The sequence below is a fragment of the Acanthaster planci genome, unplaced genomic scaffold, assembly GCF_054643075.1.
Source record: "Acanthaster planci isolate LZ-2023a unplaced genomic scaffold, COTS_SCS Contig16, whole genome shotgun sequence".
In the NCBI taxonomy this organism is placed as follows: domain Eukaryota; kingdom Metazoa; phylum Echinodermata; class Asteroidea; order Valvatida; family Acanthasteridae; genus Acanthaster; species Acanthaster planci.
In genome coordinates, this window is record NW_028257640.1 from 103,824 (window position 1) to 127,940 (window position 24,117).

The 24,117-nt window shown below is 39.6% G+C and overlaps 2 protein-coding genes across 5 annotated transcripts in view; one reads left to right on the forward strand and one right to left on the reverse strand.

Annotated features, from left to right (window-relative positions):
- LOC147795483 (uncharacterized) overlaps positions 1-13,187 on the forward strand; it is a 36,207-nt gene extending 23,020 nt beyond the window's left edge. For 2 of the 4 annotated variants that reach the window (XM_087131826.1, XM_087131828.1), the window contains 2 exons: positions 9,455-9,631; positions 10,530-13,187. In XM_087131826.1, coding sequence (XP_086987952.1) covers positions 9,455-9,631; positions 10,530-10,582 — 230 coding nt within the window. In that variant the 3' untranslated portion in view covers positions 10,583-13,187. Of the gene's footprint in view, positions 1-3,803; positions 3,951-4,750; positions 8,635-9,454; positions 9,632-10,529 lie in introns of those variants that run through there. The other 2 variants (XM_087131825.1, XM_087131827.1) reach the window with 1 other exon arrangement.
- Positions 13,188-21,243: 8,056 nt separating this feature from the next.
- LOC110988935 (uncharacterized) overlaps positions 21,244-24,117 on the reverse strand; it is a 67,675-nt gene continuing 64,801 nt past the window's right edge. The window contains exons 18-22 of the mRNA XM_087131811.1: positions 23,990-24,112; positions 23,782-23,893; positions 23,570-23,666; positions 23,268-23,367; positions 21,244-22,880 (exon numbers count right to left, since the gene is read on the reverse strand). Coding sequence (XP_086987937.1) covers positions 22,803-22,880; positions 23,268-23,367; positions 23,570-23,666; positions 23,782-23,893; positions 23,990-24,112 — 510 coding nt within the window. The 3' untranslated portion in view covers positions 21,244-22,802. The remainder of the gene's footprint in view (positions 22,881-23,267; positions 23,368-23,569; positions 23,667-23,781; positions 23,894-23,989; positions 24,113-24,117) is intronic.

Below are 24,117 nucleotides of genomic sequence, written 5' to 3' on the forward strand. Positions count from 1 at the left end.
TGATATGTGAACTGCAGGGCTCCATCGAGGAAGTTAGTAATCAGCTATTGGCTTCATGCTTGACAGACGAAACTGGAAGCGGTTATTCACTACATATTTCCTTTGAGACTCAGCTCACAATAGCATTACTATTCTCAATTTCATACACACTTTATGGATTGTACATAACTAAGCCATTCAGCAACCAAACACTTCATAACCAATAATCACTAAAAGTCTTATACTCCAAGCATACATATACATTCCATTGATTTCTTGCTGCTTTGCTTATTGCTTCAGTGTTCCAAGAATCCAAAATGAAAAATGCTCAACATGAAAAGGAAGTATATGTAGAAATATTATGCTATTTCATACCCTTTTATTATCCTCGCTCGTTGTCATGATTTCATAACTTTATTCCAGATTCATGACTCACAGTTAGTATTCATAGTTTAATTTAGAGGACATGCTCGGAGAAGGCGGGAGAAATCTTCAGATGTGTAAATGGTTCTTGTTTGTTTTGGATTTTGCGAGGGAAATTAAATCACTCGTTTATTTCTTGCGATTGTTAAAATGAAAAAAGTTTAAAGTGTTTCAAAACGAACAACGCGGGCACACAAAGGTCTGCAACTTGTTTCCGAAGACTCGTAAATGGTGAGTCCTTGTCTATTTTAGTTGAGGTTGAGTCAAGAGAAGTTCAAGCAATTTCTCAGAAAGCTCGGAGGATTCAGCAAATCTTTGATATCTATGCATGTTGTTATGAAAGAATTTGAAAAAAATCAAGCATTAAGTACACGTATTAGCAATTTTCAGCGAGTTAAATGTTCTTTTACCATGTAGTGGCAGGCCTTTGTAATAATTGAAATTATCGAAACATTTTATTTTAAGATGTTATCAAATCCAATTAGGCTTAGAAGATTAAATTTTGATGAAACTGCAACTGCAGCTTATATATTCCAAACCCATTTCCAATAGAGTTTTCCTACCAAATAAAACGACACTTTAACAAGTAATGCTGTTAATATCTTATTGCTAATCTGCAAAATTAAATACAATTAAAATCAAATCTGCAAACTCGTCAAAAGTGTTCATTGTAACCGAAATTGTTTTGAACACTTTTCCATTTATTCTGTAATTGCAGATTTTGGTACAACGGAAACAAAAGGGAAATTAGGTGAGTAAACACCTGACATCAAACTCATCATTAACTTACAAAGAAAAAAATATGAGGGTATAAAGCCAACTTGCTTTTGGATTTGTAACGTGCTTAAAATTGAAACCGTGTGAATAGTTTATCTATTCGTTCAGTGTTATACTGTCTCCTGAAAGTGTATGTCTGTTATCGTATTGACATTAATCCCAACATTGGTCAAATAATTTAATTATTTTACCCCAAAATGAAATACCAACGAGATTAGTAATTAAAGCAAAATGCTGAAGTCAGTAAGCGTCTTGTCAAATCTTCCAGTGATCGTTAACCCTTCTCGAGAGATGTTCTGTGGACGATTAAAGGGTAACATTGAATGAATGGATTTACGTTACATTCAAGCAGTGTTAATTGATATAAAGTGTGAACTGGTAAAGAACAATAAGGCTCTCTGAAAGGTGAATATGTGACTTGTACGATTGAAATTTTTATTTTCAAGCTTTGCATGAACTCGTATTTAAAAGTCCTCCGCAAAATTCATTAAAGGAGCATTTCAAAGAGGTTCATTAAACTAAACGCACTTCAATACCGAAACGTTATTCTCATTAAAATGGATGCAGGTGACTGGCATTTATGAAAACTCTAACAAAATTTGTTGAATCTGGTGCAGGAAAGCTATGCAGTATTATCGTATTATGTCGAGCGCTCTGTCCTAAAATGCATTATTCATGCGTAAAACAGATGTCGTACATTGTCCGTATGTTATACAAGTACCGGTTTATAGAATACTGGTTCATGCACAAAGTTTGGTTTCATAAATTTGTACTCAAAACCTGCGCGTCACCACCATTGTGATTTCAAAGGACGAGATTATCCAACCAAGTAACTAAGCGACTTGTTCAAATAAACACGGATAAACATTTCGTCATGCGCACACAAAGACATGATCAGGGTGTGGCGGAGGTCGTGAGATGTCGGAAATGTCGGTGTTACAGTTAATATGACGAGCGCCCTCTATGTGCTGCTTTAGGATGATTGCTGATCTGAAACTCAGTACATTTATTTGCATTTTGCATACACATCTCTTCACTTTCATTCAGCAAAGATCTGCTCCAGTAGAAGAAATTAAATAACTTGGCTTGGTTTAAGGGCGACAAGCACAATAAACTCACATAAAGTAATTCCAAACCATGCTGCCATCTCCATCAAGTCAGACCATTCTGTAATCATTGTAGGCGGATATGTAGTCTGTGTCCTCTTAGATTCCCAGTGACAAACATGGTAGGATAGAGGCGGTTACAAGTAGGGCAATATAAGTTTTTGTTACAACCTGTTTTCTAGCTGCTCTTAATTCTGTGATTGACAGTCTTAAACCACTCAGCCGTACTATATGTCAGGTGTTTACTCGTCTTTGGTTTCCGTATGTGACAGAAATGCTATTAACATTGATTATTTGAACTTGGAGTAAGAACCACTAAAGTGTAATATTTTTAATCTAGATATTTATGAATAAGTTTGCTGTAAACTGTAGATACGAATCAAATTAATTTTTTGCCTGCCTTGATAAGTTTGATTTACTGACCATACATGGATGGCTCAACGATTGGAATACATGTATAGACAAATTAATTTAGAAATATAATAATTTGTTCACATCCTCACACTGTTATTTATTGTCCTTCAATTTCATTCCGTTGTATTTCATTTTTTTCATTTTGTGCCATGTCCATGCAATCATTTGGCACCAAACGACGTCAGCTTGATTGTTTTAAAACAGGCAAACTCTCAACAGGAAATAGAAGTGGATCGTATATTATTTTAGATGCCAAATGCATGCTTCATTGCCTTATTGTTTGGTGACTTACAATACGTTAGTGACTAGTTTCATTCGCCCGTTGTCTGCATTAAGCCCAAGCTTAAAGATGATAAAATTAAAAAGATGATAACAGTTGATGAAATTATAAAACCGATTCTTGAGCGTTGCACTACATTTTACCGCGGATATTATATTCATTATCATTACACTCATCTGCAACACCGTCACAATGAAATCTTTTCCTTCTGGAGGTTTTTTCTTGAGGTAAATTTTGTGAGAACGTTTTCTCATAGTCAGTAACACTGTAATGGTATTTCTCAAGACTTCTCTGTACTAGAAAGGGTCTGTATTGAGTAACAGAAACTTCAGTGTAAATCTTGGATCCCTGTTCTTTTCAACGCTTGATTTCTCATTTGTTCATCCCTGGGTCTTGTCAAGTTTCTTGATTTTTTCTTCATAATCCCCAAAAGCTTTCTTGCTGCTTCTATACGTTTTCAGTTGGAATCTCTCACGGACTCCATTGTTTTTTATTTTTATATTAATTTCCTTTCTTAACTTCATTAGTAAATGCGTAGAGTTCTCCATATTATGCTGCGTGTCAGCCACCTCATGCTTGCTAAAGCATATGTGTTTTCAGTTCGTTCTTGGAAACATGTTCATGTTAAGAACAAATTTCAGTTCTTGTGTGTATTGTTTGCCTTAGAAAGCACCATCTCAAAACTCTATGTTTTGTTTTCCCCTTGCAATTGCAAAATAAGAGCTCAGATTTTTTAAACTGGAATTTGCTTATATTCATTATTGTTTTTATTCGAAGGAAACACCCAAGTGATTTCGTTGTTTCATTTTTCTGTCCATTTGCAGCCAGTGATGGACTTACAGCAGGACAAATCGTTGGAATTTGCGTCGGAGCAGTTGCCTTGGTAGCAATTCTTCTTGTCCTCACTCTCTGCATTTTTTGCCGAGAAAGTCTCAGCAAACAGTGTTCTTGTCTACAGTGCAAGTCCTCAGGTGACTTTCTGAATATTTCTTGAGGAAAAGAAAGTTTAACATGTCGTTTAGTCGTGGATGTATCTTCTTTCAGTGGTTTTGGTTAATATGTATTGACCTCTAGTCGAAATCTATCTTGAACACTGCAATGGTCATTCTTGAGGCACATTGGGTCATTTGCAAGGTATTCTTTTAGAATGAAAAATGAAATTTTTAGATGGGATTAAGTTGCAGTTCTTCGAATACAGAAATGTACAATATTTCTAGGTCTCATTACTTGATTGACAAGTATGTTGTATTATGTTGCATTGTGTAATTAATAGGTGGAATGTATGGGCTGTGCGCATGAGTTAAATTTCTCTTTTGTCAGTATTGATGTTTGCAGCAAAAATCGTCTCAGATCTCTATTGGATATCCCCCCAAAATGAAAATTTGTTTTAATCGGACAGAACACTTGCAATGTGATTTCAGTTATTATACTTCTTTTTCATTGTACATGGGCAATTTGTAATCAGTTGTTCCTTTATTTTCGATAAATCACATGTACCATCTAAAGGTAATGCGGTGACTCAACGGATCATCCAGTAATTATGCTTATGTTTGAATGTTTCTAATAACAAAGGCATCACCAAAGTATCACATATAGTTTGGTACTTTGCCATTCTCCTAGATATGTCTAATAAAAAAAACTGAATTAAACGTATTTTGTATAAAGTTCACGATGGTCCTGTATTGAACGGAAGTTAATTTCGAATCAAAACATGATAAATGGTTCCTACTGCAAAGGAAAGATTTCTAATTGCTTGCATCTTTTCTTCCAGTTAACCCAGAGAAGGAAGGCGGTACCAAAGACAAAGAAGCACTGGAACTCAATGGAGGTTCGACCTCCAAAGAGAAGGAAGAGGGCTAAGTTATATGCTGAGTATATGCTAAAACACAGTTCTTATATTGTTTAAGTTTCTTTCTTTGTGCTGCCGTTTTAAAGTCTCACTTTATGCCTTTCTATATTCTGCAAATGTAACTTTAAAAGTCGTCAATATTTTCCCCAAGTGGCGGAAATTTGAAACAGTTTTATGTTATTTCTGTAAATAGCCTTGGACCCTTGTATGAAGCGATTATTGATGAGATTTTAGTGCTGTAAGTATAAACTGAACTGTTTTTAGTTACTGAAGCGAAGGTTCCTGATCACAATTGGGGAAATTTATCCTTTCAAGCACTACAAGTGAACACCTTGACGCAGATTTGTGCATTGCATTTGTGAGAATATTTACTATTGGTAATACGATTCATTTGCGCGCTTGGTACGACTGGCTCTGTGCGAACCTGTGTAAGTCATTGCGCTATGCAGGAGACTTCAAACTTCGCAGTGGACCCTTTGGCTACCTGCTCAATCACGGTCTATCCGATCGTTTACATGTTCAGCAAATTTTGCAGGGCTCCTTTATGGATGAGCTTAAACACAAAATGCGAGTAAAAGCACTGCACTGTATGATTGTGTATTGTATTAATTGAATTGTATAATTCATCTAAGCTTCTGAACTGCGGGCTGGGTAACCATGTTCCAATCGTACACGTTGGCATTAATAGCATTTTAAGTGCATGGTATGTTCTGTCGAATCGCAAATGCAAGAGGAAAGTTTCCTTATATGGGAGATTATAATTTAAACGAGGTTGACGATAAATTTCATCCCATGGGAACGAGGTTGCAGGCCAAGTTGAGCTATAGCCAAATCATTGCAGACTGAATTGCAAGCCAAGTTGACACTAACCATCCTGCACAATGCAAAACATCAATTTTATTGGTGCAAGTAGTATCCTGAAATCTGAATCATAAATTATTTATTTGCCACACTCGGAAACGAACCTTGTTAATTTTAAGTAGAAAGCAGTTATTATTTATTTTGTAATTAAAACAAGCCTCTTAAACAAAAATAAAACATTCGGAAGAGTTTGAGGAAAAACGAAAAAACAAAACAAAACAAAAACTAAGTAAGATGTTCAATCTGTGTACATTTTCCATGGGCCACTCCCTTTTTACCGTATGCACATAAGTGCTTAATTTTTTTTTTAATGCGCCAAAAGTCCATTTATTTGGAGTGCACAATCTTGGCGCAATAGTTGCATTTATGAACTTGGAAATGAAACGTGTATTACAGGTTAAACCAATTGCATTCTCTGTAATGCAGTTGATGAAGCCAAAGAGAAGTACGCAATGCACGGGCATGGGAAGGGACTGGGTGGACTTGGTACACCTAGCTGCTCGAGCCGAGTAGTGATTGAGGAACTAGCATAAATTTATCCAATATATTTATGGTTGTTCAGCACCTTCATGTAAATAAACTTGATGTATGTATATAGATATATACCATATCATTATATAAAGGCTATTGAAGGTCATTTTATGTAAAGAAATTTCCAGTTTCAGTCATATCACTAATGTATTGAAAGTGATGCATGAACTCACAAACATTAGGTACCCGTAAAGTATCATGACATCACTGTACTGCTGTTTTTGAACATCACGTGAGTCCTTGAAGAAATCCTCATGTTTTTCAACCATTGATAACACGGCCGTTTGCGGAAGATAAAACTAGTGGAATATTTATGATGACAGAATTAAGTGTGACTTTTGTTGTTGCCACACTAGCTGCTGAAATATCCGAAGCCAAATTGTCCACACTCGTAATCTTTCGGATTCAGTTTGTGTTGCAAACTGGCACTGAAATACGCGTAGATATCAAACTATTTGAAAGTCATTTGACTAAAAATAAGTTAAAACGACCTTAACACGAATAATTTGTGTTAATGTCTTGCCAATATTACTCAGATATGATTAGTTTCTATTTGCGATATATATTGAAAGACAGCCATTTTCATCTCTTCATTACAAAAAAGTGCATTAGATAGATATATATATAAGTTATTCAAAAGCAGCTGCATAAACGTCCGTCCTTTCCGTCCTGTTGAGTGCATTAAACCTTTTTGTTAAATCCCATTAAATGCTACTTGAAGTGGGTTTTAAGTTTAAGGCAGGGCTTTGATTAAAGTGTATGTGGCTTGTAAGGCACGTCCTTTTGAGACAAAGGCTTGAGATGTTTGTAGTAATATGTTCATACCAGTGACATTCAGACTAGTTTAGTGATGGAGCATTCCTTTACTCATCAATGAATTACAATACATGTATACACAAATGTCCCATGCCCCCATTAGCAGTGCAACCCATTGGGGAAGAAGGGGATATTGCCAGCTGGGGTCAAGATGCCTTTTTTATGGCGTTTCCAGCGCAAACAGTGAGTATAAAGGTAAGGGGCACAAATAAAACAACGTTTAAACACTGTTACTTTTGTTACTCAAAGTATAAAGATCAAGTTTGCCCCAGTAGTGACGAATCTGGTATGTTCCAAATAAGTATAAACAAAATGTTCATTTAAACCCATTTCTTGTTACTAACACTTAACAGTGTTTTTAATGCTCATATTCTCATGTATCTGCTTGGTAGCCATTTTGTAGAAGTTAAATGAGAAATTTCAACGAAATTTAACCCAATGGTTGTTTTGCAGTGTTGTGGCATATGTCCAGTTATTGGGACGCGTCTACCATTGGGCCATCACGTCTCGTGGTTAATGTGCAAATTAAACTGTCAACTCAGGCAATTTGCTTTTGCCCACTTTGTCTTCAGCCTATGACTACATGCAGTGTGTTGGTTATATTTGACTTATGGTTGTCCAGATCTTAACCTTTGAACTCGTAATCGAGTTCATATTATTAGTCCCGACGGTCTCTCTGTTGCGACATGCGGAGTATTTTCTAACTACTAGTTAGCCTACAGGAAATTTGTCACCCAGCTGTATATCTGCATGTTGCAGACATTGTCAGTTTGTTTGTTTTGAATTGGTTAATTGTTGCTTTTCTCCAAATTAACCAGCCCACTCTCCTTAATGCAACTAAGTTGACACATTTCATTGACATACGTTGATTATACATGGATATATGCATTTGGCGTAAGAAGGATGTATTTATTGCTATGCAGGTTATACACAGTAGCTATCTTCGTAGTCAGTGTTTTTGTTCTGCACAGATATACACGAGAACATGTAGACCTTTTGTGCATATCCTCCATAACAAAAGAACCGACCTTATGGATGGCTGCCGTGCAGTAACTTCTATTGTGTGAATTGTCTATTTATACTCAGTGAGATCGTGGTTCAATTTGCCGTGTATTAATGCTATCCTTTCTGAAAAAAAGCTTCACATGGGTGAAGTAAACATGGTGGAACTTGCTTTTGGAAACAGAACTGACGTTTAGAGTATAAAATGAAACAAACACCACGATGATAAATTTGCTTTTGAGTAACCTGATGTAAGAATAGCCCTTTTTCGTTTACTTTGTCATTGAACAACTTTTGTGAGAGAAATAAGAACTCCTGATTTAAATCCTGGTTTTCTGTTTTGGATTTCGGATTGTAAAAGGGTAAAACATCTCTGTAAGACGATTAATACCACTAATCTTCCTTGGTCAATATGTACATGCATGCAAACTGTCAAAAGTACCTTTAATGGTCCCCAGTTCTTCAGTTTCAGTATGATTTTACACGTAGCCTATGCATTTAGGGTTGCAGTTGTGTGTATAAGGTCCATTCCTGCATTCATTTTATTGTTCAACTCTTTGAAAATAAAAAAAGGATACTTGGTAATTATAATGTCCTCAGATGTTCTTGCAACCCAAAGAAGGTGTCTTTTCTATTGCTTAGTGGTGTTATGATTTATTTAGCCATTATCAAATTAATTATTGTTATGCTTTGAAATGGTGTCCAAGCGTCCAATGATACAGGTAGGTGTGTTCAGATTGGTGTGGTAACAGAAAACATTATTTAGTGTATTATTTTTCATTTCAGTCTTAGGCCTTTGCGAAATCTTGTGTCATGGGATTGGTCGAGATCATTGCTGAATGCAAATACATGTACAGGCATTTTGACAGCTGCTGGGAGCAGACATAACCGCAACCCCAGATGTATTTTTTGTGTACTTTAGCATTTGATGCAGCCATACCTAAGGAAGCCGGCCCCACAGAGCTCATCATTAACTGCTACGTTGGCCCAAATTAAAACTCGGATGGTAACTCGCATGATAATGAACTTTTATTATTTCCACTTTTTTTGATGAATGGACAGAACGAACAAAAGAAAGGAGGAAAATATAAAAAGAAAAACTGAACTATTGGGAAACATCATGCAAATAGATTCAAATTCAAGACGACTCGAATAAAACGACACTGACCCATCCATGCTCTGAGCGTTTATGGCAATGTCTGTTGTTGGGGCTCAAGTACAAGACTTCCGAATCGTCCCAAAATCTGTGCTGATAACAAGTTGCACTATTTTACTCTTACGTATAGACAGATTCAGGTTTTTTTGGCTTTTGTTTTTGTTTTTTGTTTTGTTTTTGTTTTTCGTTTTTTATGTATTTTTTGTTTCTGTTTTTTCTTTGTTAGCCTACTTTGATTCTGGTAATTTTGTAATTCATAGAAACTCCCTCACCAACTCGTCCAACTAGTCCTGGCGGATTATCAGTCGGAGCGATAGTAGGCATTGCTATTGGCTGTGTGGTCGCTGTTGTCGTCATGATCGGTATTCTCACCTACTGCTGCTGCAAGAAACAAGAGAAAAAGAAACAGAAAGACGACATATCTATGAGAAAGCCAGGTAAACGTTGAATACAATGTATTTGGTTGCAGAAGCGGTCCTGATACAAATTTGCGATGACACAACCGATTGGTAATGGTTGAAGTTGCGCATTTGTGTTTGCAGATTATCGAGAATATAGTATCAAATGATTTGATTTTATATCCTTGTAGATATTCTGATCACGGTGCTACGCAGCCCTTCCATATTTCTCTGTGTTTGCAGATTGCTGGGTTTCAGCAGAGATGTATACAATTAGGAATGCAAACTGAAATTACACCATCTTTTACCGTATACCATCCACAGACATTTGACTGAAACAAAAATGGACCACTTACAGTGCCAGTCCTATTTCTGTTGCTATTGCACTTTTTCTACTATTTCTTGTCATTGGCATCATTGATGTGCATTATTTCTGACTTTCAAATTTCCTTTCCAAAAACCCGTTCAAAATGATAGAAAGCCTAGCAGCAGTTTTATGTTACCTATGGTACTCCGACAGGATAATGTCAGAAATTTGCAAAGATTCAGGTCACATCGCTGTTTGTGATATGGGGATTTTGCTTTGGTACATGAATTGAGAAAGTAACAAAGCGAGGGGGGATCATATCTTATTAAGTATTGATTAGATTTAAGTTGAAATGTACGTAAACATGATCCAAACTCGTGAAAATGAAAAGCAAAAACCAAACAAAAAACAAACAATAACAACAAAAGCAGATGAAACAATTAAGGATCTCCCCTTGTTTTGTGGATTTTAAGGCATGATTATGTCGAATGAGACAATACTATTCTCGACCAACTTAATTGGTTTGCTAGCATCCAATTCTTGCGCCACATTTTCTTTGAGAATAAATTCAAAGTGAATTGGATAGCAATGAAGATACAGCTTTTCACATATTTTTGAAAACGTTTTTAGGGGAAGTCGGAGAGAAAAACCACCTGGAGAAAGATGACCGGGACATATCTTAGACGATATTGGTTGCAGTGTTAAACCAACCATTCAAATTGCTCAGTGTTCAAGCCAGGTTCATTGCAGATCCTTTACAAGCCAACTCACAAGTCCTTTATCAATCCTGCAATAGTTGCATGTTATCTTCGAGTTCATTTGAATACCTCTTGGCTGAATGACGTGCAGAGGACTTGCTATGGACTTGAAGGCACTTGCATAAATTTGTTCAGAATTGTTATTTCGTAGAATTTTCGAATTTTCCGACTCTCAAAAGGATAGAAAAAAATTGCAGTTTTTAATTTGTCGACGATGCTTTCAGGAAATCTGAAAGCAAAACTGACCTTTTTAAATTGTAATAACATTGTAACATATATTTTACTTAAATCACATACAATGCCTAATTCAATTAGTTTACTGTTTCAAACATTTTAACAAGAATCAAATGCCTAATTCAATTCGTATTACTCAGCAGAGGGCATACAAGTAATATTACCATTTTCCTTTTTTTTACTTCAGCACTTTGTGAAACAATAAATGTTGTAAAAGTTGGAGCAGTAATTATACAGTTACATTTAAGCAAAAGTACAAGTGTATTATGCAGGGGATTTGGTGTTCAAATTGTTTGGTGCGTACACTTAATTAGGTGTCTTCGGTTTTTTATCTGTATCTTCGATGCCACCTACTTCTTTGTCTTGCCAATGATAGTCATAAATTTAGCACATTTGTGCAATTATTTTTTAAGTTGTAATTGCATTGTATTGATATATTGGGTATATTTGTGTACAATTGGCTTTATAAACGTTACAGCTTAACAACAAAGCTTTCAAACATGCATGTAGTACAATGTAGACTATCAGCAACAATTAAAATTTACCGGAGATTGAAGATAATTGAATAGTGAAAACTACACATTTGAATATCCTTCTCTGTGGTGATGGGACTACTTAAGCTTAATAAATAGAATTTTGGGAAAATAAAAGTTTATTGTCATGGGAGGGCACAAGCACTATCATTCTAAAACTCAAATCGTACCTTTTGTGAGAAACTGTAAATACCATAATGATCAACTGAAATTTTTTTGACAGTTTTGTAATGGAATAGTTCTTGAGTAGTGCGGGTCTTTGCCAAATATTGAACTGGTCTAGTCAGAACAGAGCTGGAGTAGACATTTGATGGTTGATAAGGCAAGATTACAAGATCTATTTAACATTTCAAACACTCATACTTATGAAAACTAAAGCTTTAAAGTGTAGCTGCATTGAATTATTATTATCAATAATTTACTATATTTCTTCATCTTTGTGCTCCTTTTCAATGTATATGAAAACTGTCTTACACTCCTATATGGTAGTTTGCACTGAAAAGTGCATGCTTTTAACACAATTAAACTTTTTTTTATGCTTTTCGGAACAACTGAAGGCGCTGTTGCTGTGAAATCATAACCTTATTGCTATGCACATAAACAACAATAAAGCAGCAAAGCAGAGGAAAATCTACAAAAGTGCAAGACTTGTTCGTGTACAAAACCAGTGTAACATTCAAGCTTCTAATTGAGATGACACCACAGTCTTGCTCATGAACATGAGAATACTTCTTAGCAGAAAACCCGAAAAGCGTTTAAAACCCTTTGAAATAATAAAATAATAGTTGAACATAGGGTTAATTGAGGCAAAAGGTTCATTGTGGAGGTTTGTAATCTCAAAAATTGATTGCGGCTACCCTTTAAAGAGATCAGAACCTAAAAAAGTACTTTCGACTTTCGTTTGGAAAACTTGGCTTTTATCAAACAGTGATGCTCTCAAGTCTTTGTATTTCTGTCTTGATGTATATACCGTCAAAGGTTCGTACTCGCCAGCTCCACCCCTGCCCGACAAGCTAAATGTTTGCCAAAAAAACCTTGGTACTCGAATAGAACTCGACTACAACATCGGTTTTTTTTATTGATAATTGATTGTTGTTTCACCACCAAAGGTGTTGAACTGTAGATAATTTTTGTCAAGTCCCGTTTTTGAGTATGAAACATCTAAAAGTTTATTCTTCGCTGGTGTTTCAAAAAGAAACATATTTCATCGTTACAATAAATCTGTGGATAAAATTTTCCAAATGACACGGAGTGGTGTGTAACACTGATTAACCTGTAGAATACCCGGAACATTAAAACGCAGCTATTAAATGTGTTTTGCTATCGATATGGTAAACTGACGGTTTGGATGTACCAACCACCGCTTTTAATATTGTGGTCTAAATTCATATGTAGTGTAAGACGGGTGATGTGATTTATTCAAGATGTAACTGCATACAAGCCGATTACTTCGATATCCCCAAAGAAGATTGCTGAAATTAGCCCTTCAGTCTTTTAATACCCTGAGAAATCACTCTTTTGGGTAATTGTTTCCGTCTTTAGTTTGTTAGCTTTATTGCAAGAAACGCACGAACAACTTTGGCCACAAGTATTGAATTACTTATACACCATTTAGCACGGTTGTATAATGTGAACATGTTATATCTGTGTTTTTCTCTTTAAAACTATTTCCAAGCGTTTACAAAATAATGTGTCAAACTGCAGTATATTAGTGGATGCATCATTGTTGTGTAGTGTTATAAAAGTGTAGCATTGTATCAAAATATCGTGTCAATCTGTTGTCTCTGAGTTTTGTGGGGAGTTAAGTCAAGGTTTGGAGTTCGCGTGTCTGCTAGCGCCATCATAGGGCGCTAGAAAATGCAAATTATGACGCAATTTTTATCGAGCACCCATTAAATACAGCCTGAACGTTTCCTCGACGGCGCACTTATGGAACCCTTGGATGGGCAAAATAATGTGGAATAATTTGGAAATTGTATTTTTGTCCGTTTGTTTACTTCTTGCAAATGCAGATCGGACAAGGCTGTTGTAAAATGGTAGTTGCATATCAACATACAGAAGATGAAAAATCACCTGACCTGAAAGAGAACTTCTCATTTCCGAAAACCTATAACACGTGTATACCGGTGCGATTTGGTGTTCTCAAACGAAAATGAAAAAATTACGAAATGGTTTCGAAAGGAGCTAGAATACATGTAAAACAAAAAATTTCTTTAAGCATTTTACCATTTATTTGCAATTTAAAAGGAACTATCTGCGTTTTACCGAAGATTTTAAAGTTAAATCTAACCTTTGCTCCGAATTGCGTCAAGTCAATTTAATGTAATCTACATCTAAGGAATGGAAGATTAGGTCAACATTTGCAAAGTTTACAATCTTGTTTTTACGTAAGCACATGGATTGGAAACGAACGTGCATGAATTAGGAGATTTAGGCCTAGGTACCGTACGATATTGCCGGGTCGTAGCGAAAGGTCGTCAATGAAATTCGATTTTTACCCATCTCCATCTTGAAGACATTTTTTTGAGAAAGTCAAAGGTAAAAATTCGGTGTACGAAAAGCGGTTCTTGAATTTGTTTCAGTTAGAAGCCATTTTGCCAAAAACTGTCGAGCTTCATAGGACTTTCGTTATATGTAAGCCAATGGAACCTTGTGTGTTCAGTGGTTACACTATAACATTAAACAACCAACTAGATTCACCAAATTTAAAATACAAGAAAATGTTTCATCCTGTAATGAACTTTAACAATAACAACCTTGACAATTAATCAAGAATATGGCCAGTAGACCTTTGAGATCTCAAATAAAAAAAAATATATCAACCGGTTTAGCTACAGTTCTGACTCTGATAACACTCAAGTGTCCACAGTTCAGTTCACATAATGCAGAATTCCTCGTCAACTCAAGTAGTGCTGCTGGTGCACAAGTCCCACTTCGAGGATCCCTGCAATCTGCTTGGTGGTTCCTCGTCTGAACTCAGGTACAGCAATGTAGATCTGGTCCATACTAATTGAACTGCACAGCCGGGCCTGTGATTCCTGCTGACCACGGTTCAGGTCTGAGGGCAGAGGTTAATGGTCTATCCGGAGTGGCTTAATCGGATCAAGAATAATTAGCGTTATATTGGCAAAACTTTGGCGTAACAAGATGAAATCACACGAAGAACATGGCATCAAGCGAGTGACCGAACAGGCGCGCTTTCCTACTAATCACAGCAGGGTGCTATACCATCTCGCAGCGGGCTACTTATCCCCGCATGCACAGGACCAGAGAACTGAACTCAGGGAGAGGTGGACACTCGCATTCTAACTTTTGTGTCGATTGGCCTGAGCAGCCGTTTATTGAACTTGACACAGTTCAGGTTGTTCCCGCCCGAAGCTGATGACGTGGAACTGCAAAAATTACATTGGGCACAATCAAAGTATAGCTACTCAGCAACAAATGGAAATAGTTCCCGCCCGAAGCTGGTGACGCGGAACTGCAAGTATATCTTACATTGCGTTTCAAGCAAAGAGTAGCTATTCAGCAAAAATTACACAGATTGTTCCCGCCCGAGCCTGGTGACGCGGAACAGCAACTCATATCAGCAAAAGTACCGGTACTATGGCAATCAGCAAATATCAGCAATTGTCCCCGCCCGAGCCTGGTGACGCGGAACAGCAACTCATATCACAGCAAATACATAGAGCTATCAGGAAAAATGTATGAAAAGTAATTACCATATCAGCATTTGTTTCCGCCCAAAGCCACCTGCTCGGTACAAAGCCTTCGATACGCAACTTCAAACAGCAATTACAACTGGCAGAATGCAAAATTACCCAACTTTCATGAACAAATTAGCAAGGATTTACTCCAGCATACAATAACTTTGGGCCAACCATCAAACGCTGGGACTCGGACAGCAATTTCCACGAGGTGCGGCCCGACTTGGGCTTACACTGAGTACGAAATGGTTTTTCTTAATTTGGCCCTTAATAATCTAGCGAATCCCCCGGCAAAGGAAGGGATCAGGCCTTTCCTTTCGGCACATTCCCATAAGTGTCGTAAATAAGAATACAGTGCCTTTAAACCGAGGTCAATTTGCGGTCCCTGAATGAAATTCACGCCAAACGGGCTTGTTGCTGAATGAAGTCGGCAACATGACCGCCGCCAAATAGACCTCAGGTGGTGGTATTAAGGGGAGATGCAACATGCCAACAATATGGCTATCATCAGTCAAATGAAATTCGTCCGCATGAAATAATGCCACGGACGACCACTGGATCTGGGGGTGCCAAATAACACCCCCATGAGCGTTTCGAAATAATGAATGAACGTATGCGTTCAGCGAACGTCGCATACGCTCGAGGGAACTCTGCTTTAGGGCGCGAGGGTAAGTTTGGCGGGGCAGTAACTCGGAATAAAAAATGACGGTATGCGGCAGTGCTTCTCTGGTCAAATTGATGCACAGCCGTGCTAGAATACTCACTAAATGTTTGTGTACAAGCCCCAGGTTGTTGGCGCCAAACTGCAGGATGATGACGTCAGGTAAGATCGGAACTGCCGACCACGCTTCCAACAGGAAATCGGAGAACTGGAACATCTGGAGTCTTCGCCGTCCCGTCCAATGGATATATGCCAGCCGAGTAAGACGCTCTCCCCAGGGCGATGACCCCGCCACCCGAGCACACCAGCACACAGAGCCGTCCCCAATGACCCACACAGTTGGCTTGGCAGGGGCCAATTCTCGCAAGAAAAATGAAAAGAAAATCGGAACAAAACACGAGCAAAGTACGTAAGCTAATACAACATGTAGCGTTCAATGGAAAATAGCTGGGGGAATCCGAATGTAACGTCGGCAAGTCCCAGACTTTCAACGCCCCAAAATTTTAACATCATCCTCAGACACACGTGCCATAGCCGCAGACGTAGCTGCCCCTATGCGAAAAGAATGAGAGGTAAATCTGGCGTCGTAAAGCCCTATAAACTCAAGGGCACGACGGAGTACTAAGACAAACTGGTAACGCGTGACAGGACGCCCATCGAAATGTGACAAAAACGGGCCATGGGGGGATGTGGAACAGGCAAGATAGGACAAAGTTGCTCGGACGGGGCACATCATGTTGTGCCGGCTATGCGCTGCTGGGATGGAAACTACATAACCATGACCATAAGTTCGACCCTTAAAGGGGAGTCTTTGGCGGTAACATCAGACCGACACAACGGGCTAGGAGATTTGTGGGATTGGGCGGTAAATTCCCCAATGCGAAGGAACCCAAAAAACGCAAGTAAGAAAGCCACTCGGAGAGTTGAGCCTCGAAATTACTCGAGCAAACGGCCTGCAAGGCTGGGACCATACGACATAAAATATCATAAGTGATGGGGCGCCGTAGTCGTTTGACCAGAAAATGCTTGGTTAAATCAGAATACCTCATTAACTGCAAATTGGAAGAAACCCCCAAGACGTAAGAGGTAATCGTTGTGGGGGCATACCCAGATACCGACAAAAATGCAATAAATCGAACTATCTGAAGCAGGGAGGGGGAGTGCGCGGAGTCGAAACCATGGGTTTGACTAAACCATTGAAAAAGATGCCAAGCCGTCTGATAAGACAAGTTCGTGCGGGGGGCCACCGCGTCATGCAAAAGACTCTGGACCTCTAACTGAAGACACTCCACATGGCAAGGGGGTCATATCGCGGTCTGCAGCGGGTGCGAGATGGCGAAATCTGGTCACCTGAAAACGTGAAAGAGCATCAGCAATGCCGTTATCCAGGCCTGGAAAATGCTGAGATCGAAACTGGATATTTTAAGTGAGACATGTCACCACGAGGCGGCGCACCATACGCATCATTGAGTGACATTTAGACGTTTGTCTGTTGATGACACTAACTACAGCCTGATTGTCACACCAAAATATCGCACGTTTATTATGGAATGGGACAGCCCACTGCTAGACCGCTAGCACAATAGCTAACAACTCCAAGCAGGCAATAGAAAGGGACTGACTTTTTACATGCTCGGGCCATTTCCCTTGACACCAGTGCGCAGCAAAGTAAGCCCCAAAACCAATTTCAGCAGAAGCATCAGTGTACATGTGCAATTGGTCACTATTGTACCATACCGAATCCGGAAACATTATCGTTCCGCTGAAATGTGACAAAAACTGCTGCCACGCCAGCAAGTCTGCTCGTGCACCTGAAGTGATGCGAATTTTGTGATGAGGTTTGGAGACATCCCTAGCTAGATCATGCAAACGACGGAGAAAGGCCCTACCAGGTCTTACCGCCTTACAAACAAAATTGTGACGACCTAGTAGGGAATGAAGATTGCGCAGCGTGATTTTCTTCTGATCGAGCACACTAACAATCGTATTTTGTAAAGCAACTTGCTTATCAGTCGGGATTTGGATCTGTCGTGCAACCGTATCGATCGCTAAATCCAGGAAAGTGAGGTTCGTAGCTGGACCTTCGGTTTTTTCTTCCGCGATGGGTACCCCAAATCGCTTACAAACTACTCTGAAAGATTGGAGGGAACGTGCACACTCGGCATGACTAGCCCCAACGAACAGGTAATCATCCAGATAATGCACAATGTTAGGAAATTCGGCCACGTTATGAGTAGAGTACTCAAGGAAAGTACTGTGGCGGTCGGGTCTGACGATGCCCGGGCTTGCCCTCGGCCCACCCGACGAGCGGCAGTGGAGTAGGCTAGGGGTGCAGGTCCGTTCTGCGGCAGTCTACCGCCAGGCGGTCGCAGACGACTTCTAGTCACTTCCTCGGTACTGCAGGATCGGGCAATGGCACGGGGAAGGGGCAACCTCGGGGGATGGACCTTCTAAATCAACACACTGACTTGGTCATGTACCATATAAGTCGGACCTGGTTTATTCAGCTCTGGTCGCCTCGACAGGCGAAAACGTCGCCTTAACAGGGCTCAACTTATAATCACCTCCGATTATGTTTGTATACCTTGTACATAAATCCATATAATTACGAGACGGGTATTGCCCTTATTGGGTCGCCTAATAAGGTTTAAAGATCGGGTGATTGGCTGGAAAAATCTTCAACGTAGAACGGGACTTCTGACGGGTACTGACGCGGACTAACTAATAACTCACAGGAAACTGACTCGTACTGACGGGATTGACTGGGAACTGACTCAGGACTGACGAGAAACTCACCGGGAACTGACTGGAACACTCACTCCGCACTGACGTGGAACACGTACGGGACTGACTTCTGAAACACGGGACTGACGTGGAACACGCGACCGACTTGAAACACACAACTGACAAGACCCCCTTTCCCGCCACCGCACGCGGTTTTTATAGCTGTGCGGCCCGGGCAACATTAGCATAAATTAGATAAATAGAGGGCGTCCTAATGCCTTACCATAATTTCGCCACAGTACTGAACCGCTCGAACGTAACACAGGATATAGCACAGCCCATAGGCATGCATTTATCGAAATAAAATTGGCCGTTATGGGAAAAACCAAGCAAATCAAAATCGCTTAGATGGACGGGAAGTAAACGAAAGGCCGACTTAATATCCGACTTAGCCATCAGGGAACTGCGTGGTAAGCCTGCGATCATAGTTATTGCCTCATCAAAACTCGTGCAGGAAACGGTGGTGTCTGCGGGATCAATGAAATCATTCACCGATTTGCCGATAGGGGACGACAAATTATGGATTAACCGAAATTCACCCGGAGTCTGTTTGGGCACCAGGCCCATAGGTGAACAACGGAAATGAGGAAGAGCCTGGGACAAATACGGGCCAGCAACGCGACACAAAGCAACTTCACGATCAATTTTTTGACTGCAGAATGTTGGGACGTTTGCAAGCAAATGCAGAATTACGAGCAGAGGTACTAACCCTGGGACCTGAATAGCCTACCCGGAAACCGCGCAAAAAACCTTCTTGCAAAAAGTGGGAGTCCTGAGTATTAGGGTAAGCCCGTAAAAAAGGAAGCATACTACTTAGTTTTACTGGGGTTGATGCCAGCTGCCAGCACCCGTGCTGAGACGCTAGACTGTGAGTTTCCCCAACGGGTTGCGGGGTGGCCAAATGCCCTGCAGGTGGAGCAGCGATGCGCAAAGCGACACAAGGGGCGATTGCACTGACCGCGGTTGAAGTCGTTACATGTAGGTTGACCAACCCCGGCGACTGGGCGCCGACCAGGCCCGAAATCGGACCAGGGGTAGGCGGCAGTGGGGGGGGGGCACGCTCGCGTTGCTGGTACGGACGAAAACTATGCTGGTGCGAAACGGGCGCACCAAGCAGTACCAGCCAAAGTTCGGAATCAATAGTTACCCAAGAGCGCGACGGCACACGCGCCTGGCGCAATCGAAACTGGATGTCGTACTCGCGCCAACCATATCCCACATTTTGAAATGCTGCAGATCAAATAGTGTCTGCGTACTTCAGTAACGAACGCGCGTGGGTAGGATGTCGCAACAAATACACAGATGCAAAAACTAGAAACGCTGACGTCCACTGCTCGATAGACGTAATACGCAGAGCCTGCTTATGGGGACGAATCTGCCAAAGTGGGGACTCATTGGACCCGATTGTAAAAAGCGTCTCGTCAAAGGAATTATCCAAGCCCGTGCCGCGCGACGACTTCAACAAGGTTCCGAATTCTACGTACTCCCCCTCCAAATTTTGCCTTTTAGATGTTGAGGAATCGCGGCCCCGAGATCGTCACAGACGCTAGTTCATGCCATATTCGAATCCGAAGAGGAGGTAATTGACAATGTGCTTGGAGCTGAAGTTCCCAACACCGCGGGGGTGAAACTGGAAGGTTGCAGGGCTAATTCAAAAGGAGTAGCAACGGGGGACTTACCCGGCTCCAAAGTTTGCGCCGAACTCCCTCCAGGCCGACTGATGGTAGAGGGCGCTGGCGTTGCATGGGTAGACTCAACACTCGCACTCTCTGGAATTATTCCGACCGTAGCCAATGGTATCATAGTGGTATCCGCATCGGGCGATGCAAGCTGCGGTGCACTAGACCCTGCAAGGGCCGTGACCACCGACGCATCTTGACGGGAAGACTTGCGAGGCCACCCTTGAGAACGCTTCGCTCCATCCGTCGGCCCAGAAGGAGCCCGCCGCTTGGAATTGGCGTGGGGCATAACTAACAAAATAGCTTTTGCAAAACAGACAGATTTTCTCTTTTCCAACCAAACGCCACGGCTGCTCAAGCAAAAGTGACCGGGAGTAACTCTTTCCAGTGCTACTACCATTTTAAGGTCACGCAAGTAACTAGTTCGAGGCATTAAATCACCATGCCAGCAACCGCAAGTAAACACTACTGACCCACTTAGTGACAAGAGCCTCCAATGTCCCGCGGTGATAAATTATTTGAAGCTGCAATTTATTTTGCCTCAAATTGAATATATATAAAATCAGTATAGGGAAACTCACCACGTGATCTTTTTCTTTTAGGCCCAATGTAAAGGGCATTATTTTGCTCTTACCTTGTGTGGGCTCTGGGTGACAAACAAAGGCACGAAATCCTTTCTACCATGTACCACGTTTCAGAGATTACAAATCGTGGTACAATCGTTTACTCCTGATAGAAATTGTCTCACAAGGGGGTGGGAGAATGAATTAAATCTTTGGTTACAAACATTCGTCGTCAGCTGTACACTTGTGGGAATAGTGTATTACCTTTTTGTACCTTTCTTTTGCCTATGTCATGTGTTCTATTTTGTGAACGAGTGTTGGCGAAACAATAGATGGTCCATAGGAGAACTTTATCCTTGAGAGAGTAAAAAGACTTTGAGTACTAAAACACTAGTTGATAAATACTTCAACTAAACACTAACACCATCTGCCAACCTTGTTAAAATCCAGGACATTTATTTTGCATTCTGAAGCAATTTTTTTTACCAGCAAAGTGTAAACTATCTCCTTTCTTTGGCTGCCCATACAAAATGTAAAAAAGGTCTGTAGTGGCTTCTATGAATTCCCGATTACAAGAAAACACCCCCCGAAAAACTTGATCTTTGTTAGAAATGTCGTATGTTTTTTGCAGTAAATCCCGTGGATTAGTTGGATAAAGCTGATTATTTTGGACAGGTCGTAAAAAAACGAACAGTTAAAAAAATTATATACTAAAATCTGCGAGAATTTGTTTCAGTAGCTTTCTGGCTAAATGACACTACTTAAAATACACCTGATTTTAATATTGACATTAAATGCAATTGGAGGAATTAGACCTTGATTAATCATATGCTCAGTTCTAAATACAGTAAGCTTGCGTAATGGAACTTAAATATGCCCATTGATCACTTGTGCTCAAAACCGGTAGGCAAAGGACCGGGGAATAGTATTTACTGAGTGTTTATAATCTTCCTACAATGTACCAATTAATAATATAATGTGCGATGCTGAGACAACTGAATCGGATGACAGAGCTTAGCAGGTACCTACAGCGCAAATAATTCTATTTATATAAAAAAAAAAGCTCGGCAAAACGTTTGTGTGTTGGTGCTTGAGTGTACGCGCAGATTATAAGCAATACCGACAACCGGGTACTGGACTGATCATGATGCACAACAGTCTGGTCCATCCCCTTAAATTGTGACTTGTAAACCGCTTTTCTAGATTCGGTGATATATAATTTGGAAGCTTCTGACAAGTAAATTGATAGGAAAGTATGTAGTTTTAAAAAAATGCAAATGTTGAATAATATTAGATGATATCATCGGCAATGTTTAGGCTTATATCAACGCAGTAAATAGTCCGAATACTATTCGGAATACTTCCTTTAATACATGTGCCTTGTCTGCATAACTGAACTTTACATTTTACATGTACTAGCTTTGAGCGCAGGATAGGCCTATTTCTAATAAATCTTATTTGATGCTTTTTTGACTATTTTAGACTTTTTTCCAATAGCAAAAATTACCGTACACGATCAAGACAGGGCAACTGCGATGCAGAATACGGCCTTGTTTATGAATATAAACAAATAGAATTCTGAGACAGTTGTGAAATACCTCGAACCATAATTGCAAACCTTATCTGAGTGCATTTAACGTTGTACATGTTTATACATTAAATTTAATATAACAAATTGTTAATCATTTCCGAATTTATATAGGTCAGTACCATACGGCTCTCACTGAAAAGTCGAACTAACATGTTGATTTACAGTAAAGTAATTAAGTTAGAATTTTCGTTGAATTGTTCTGAATGTTTTAGCTGGAATTACGACCTTCTTGTGTCTCTCCTAGAATGGATTTGTTTTAATGGTTAATTTTACAAGTTGTTCCAAAACTGAAAACTAAAATGTTTATGAAAAACACGGACAATATTCCATTCTTTTTAAATGCGAGAACTAGGCCTAAATTCGTTTAGGTGACTCAACTTTAGGCCGTCGTATTACTTAAACCTTTTCCTCTTTATCCTCTGGTTGAACGACTTCATAAATCGACTCTTGAAAGTTCTTGACCGATATGTATTCCTGCCATTGCAAAACGACAAAAATATCAAAAATACAACTCATGGTCATCTTTCATCTCTACAAGTATAGATCATTTAAAAAAGAAAGTGGGGGTGTGAGTTTGCATAGGGTGAAAAACCTGAGGACCTGCTATGCTATATCCTATTCCTTGTGTCATTGCATCATATTTATAATGAAAAATGACCATTTATTCAGATGTTGAAGTGCAAACAATACATGTTAGGACAAAACTATAATGTAAAACAGTACAATATACCTTTCCACAACTTCATTTGCGAAGTCAAACAAACCCTGTCACGAAACCTTAAATTATGCGCCATTGAATATTGAATTGGCCCAGTTTTTACCCTCATTGTGAAACTATTAATCATTTTTTTGATTTCTGACCTTTCCTTTGTTGATAAGTCCCTCCAGCTCCTGACTGATCATCTTGAAGGTAGGTCGGCTCTCTGGATCCTCATCCCAACATCTCAACATCATCTCATACCTAACAATTTGAAAGCAATTGTAAACAATTATTAATATTCCGTGACAATAGTAGAAGAACTAGCACCACACATGGAATTTATTCGCTATATAACCAGCCTAATCCAAAACTACCCCTAAGAATGTGCTATGGTATTTTCAAAGCAATAACCGAAAAAACGTTGAAACATTAGAAGGAAGTGTTCTATTGCAAAGGCGCTTACAATTCTTCTTGACAGTGTTGTGGTTTGGGCATTCGATAACCAGACTGAAGCTCAGCAACCATCATCTTAGCGGTCATAGCTGGATACGGACGAGCACCTACAATAAGGAATGAAAAACGCTATTTAAAAAACGCAACAGTGATTAATCTCCATTATATTTAACAAGGCTTATAATAATACATTTTTGAACATGTCGATAATCCACTGCTTACCAAGAGTAACAATTTCCCACAGAAGTACGCCAAACGACCATACGTCACTCTCTGTAGTGTAAAAGTCATCCAAAAGCGACTCGAGAGCCATCCAGCGCATGGGCAAAGCACCCTATGAAAATTAAAATAGACGTCTGTAACTTGACACAAAGTCTCTCAACTTTTTACAACTGATGGTCTTTCATTGTATGGGATTCGAATAACTTACCTCTGACCCTCGTTCATACACTCGGACGTTCATCACGTCACGAGCAAGTCCAAAATCAGACACCTTACACACCATATCCTCAGCCACCAGCACATTACGGGCAGCCAGATCCCTGTGGATGCACTAGG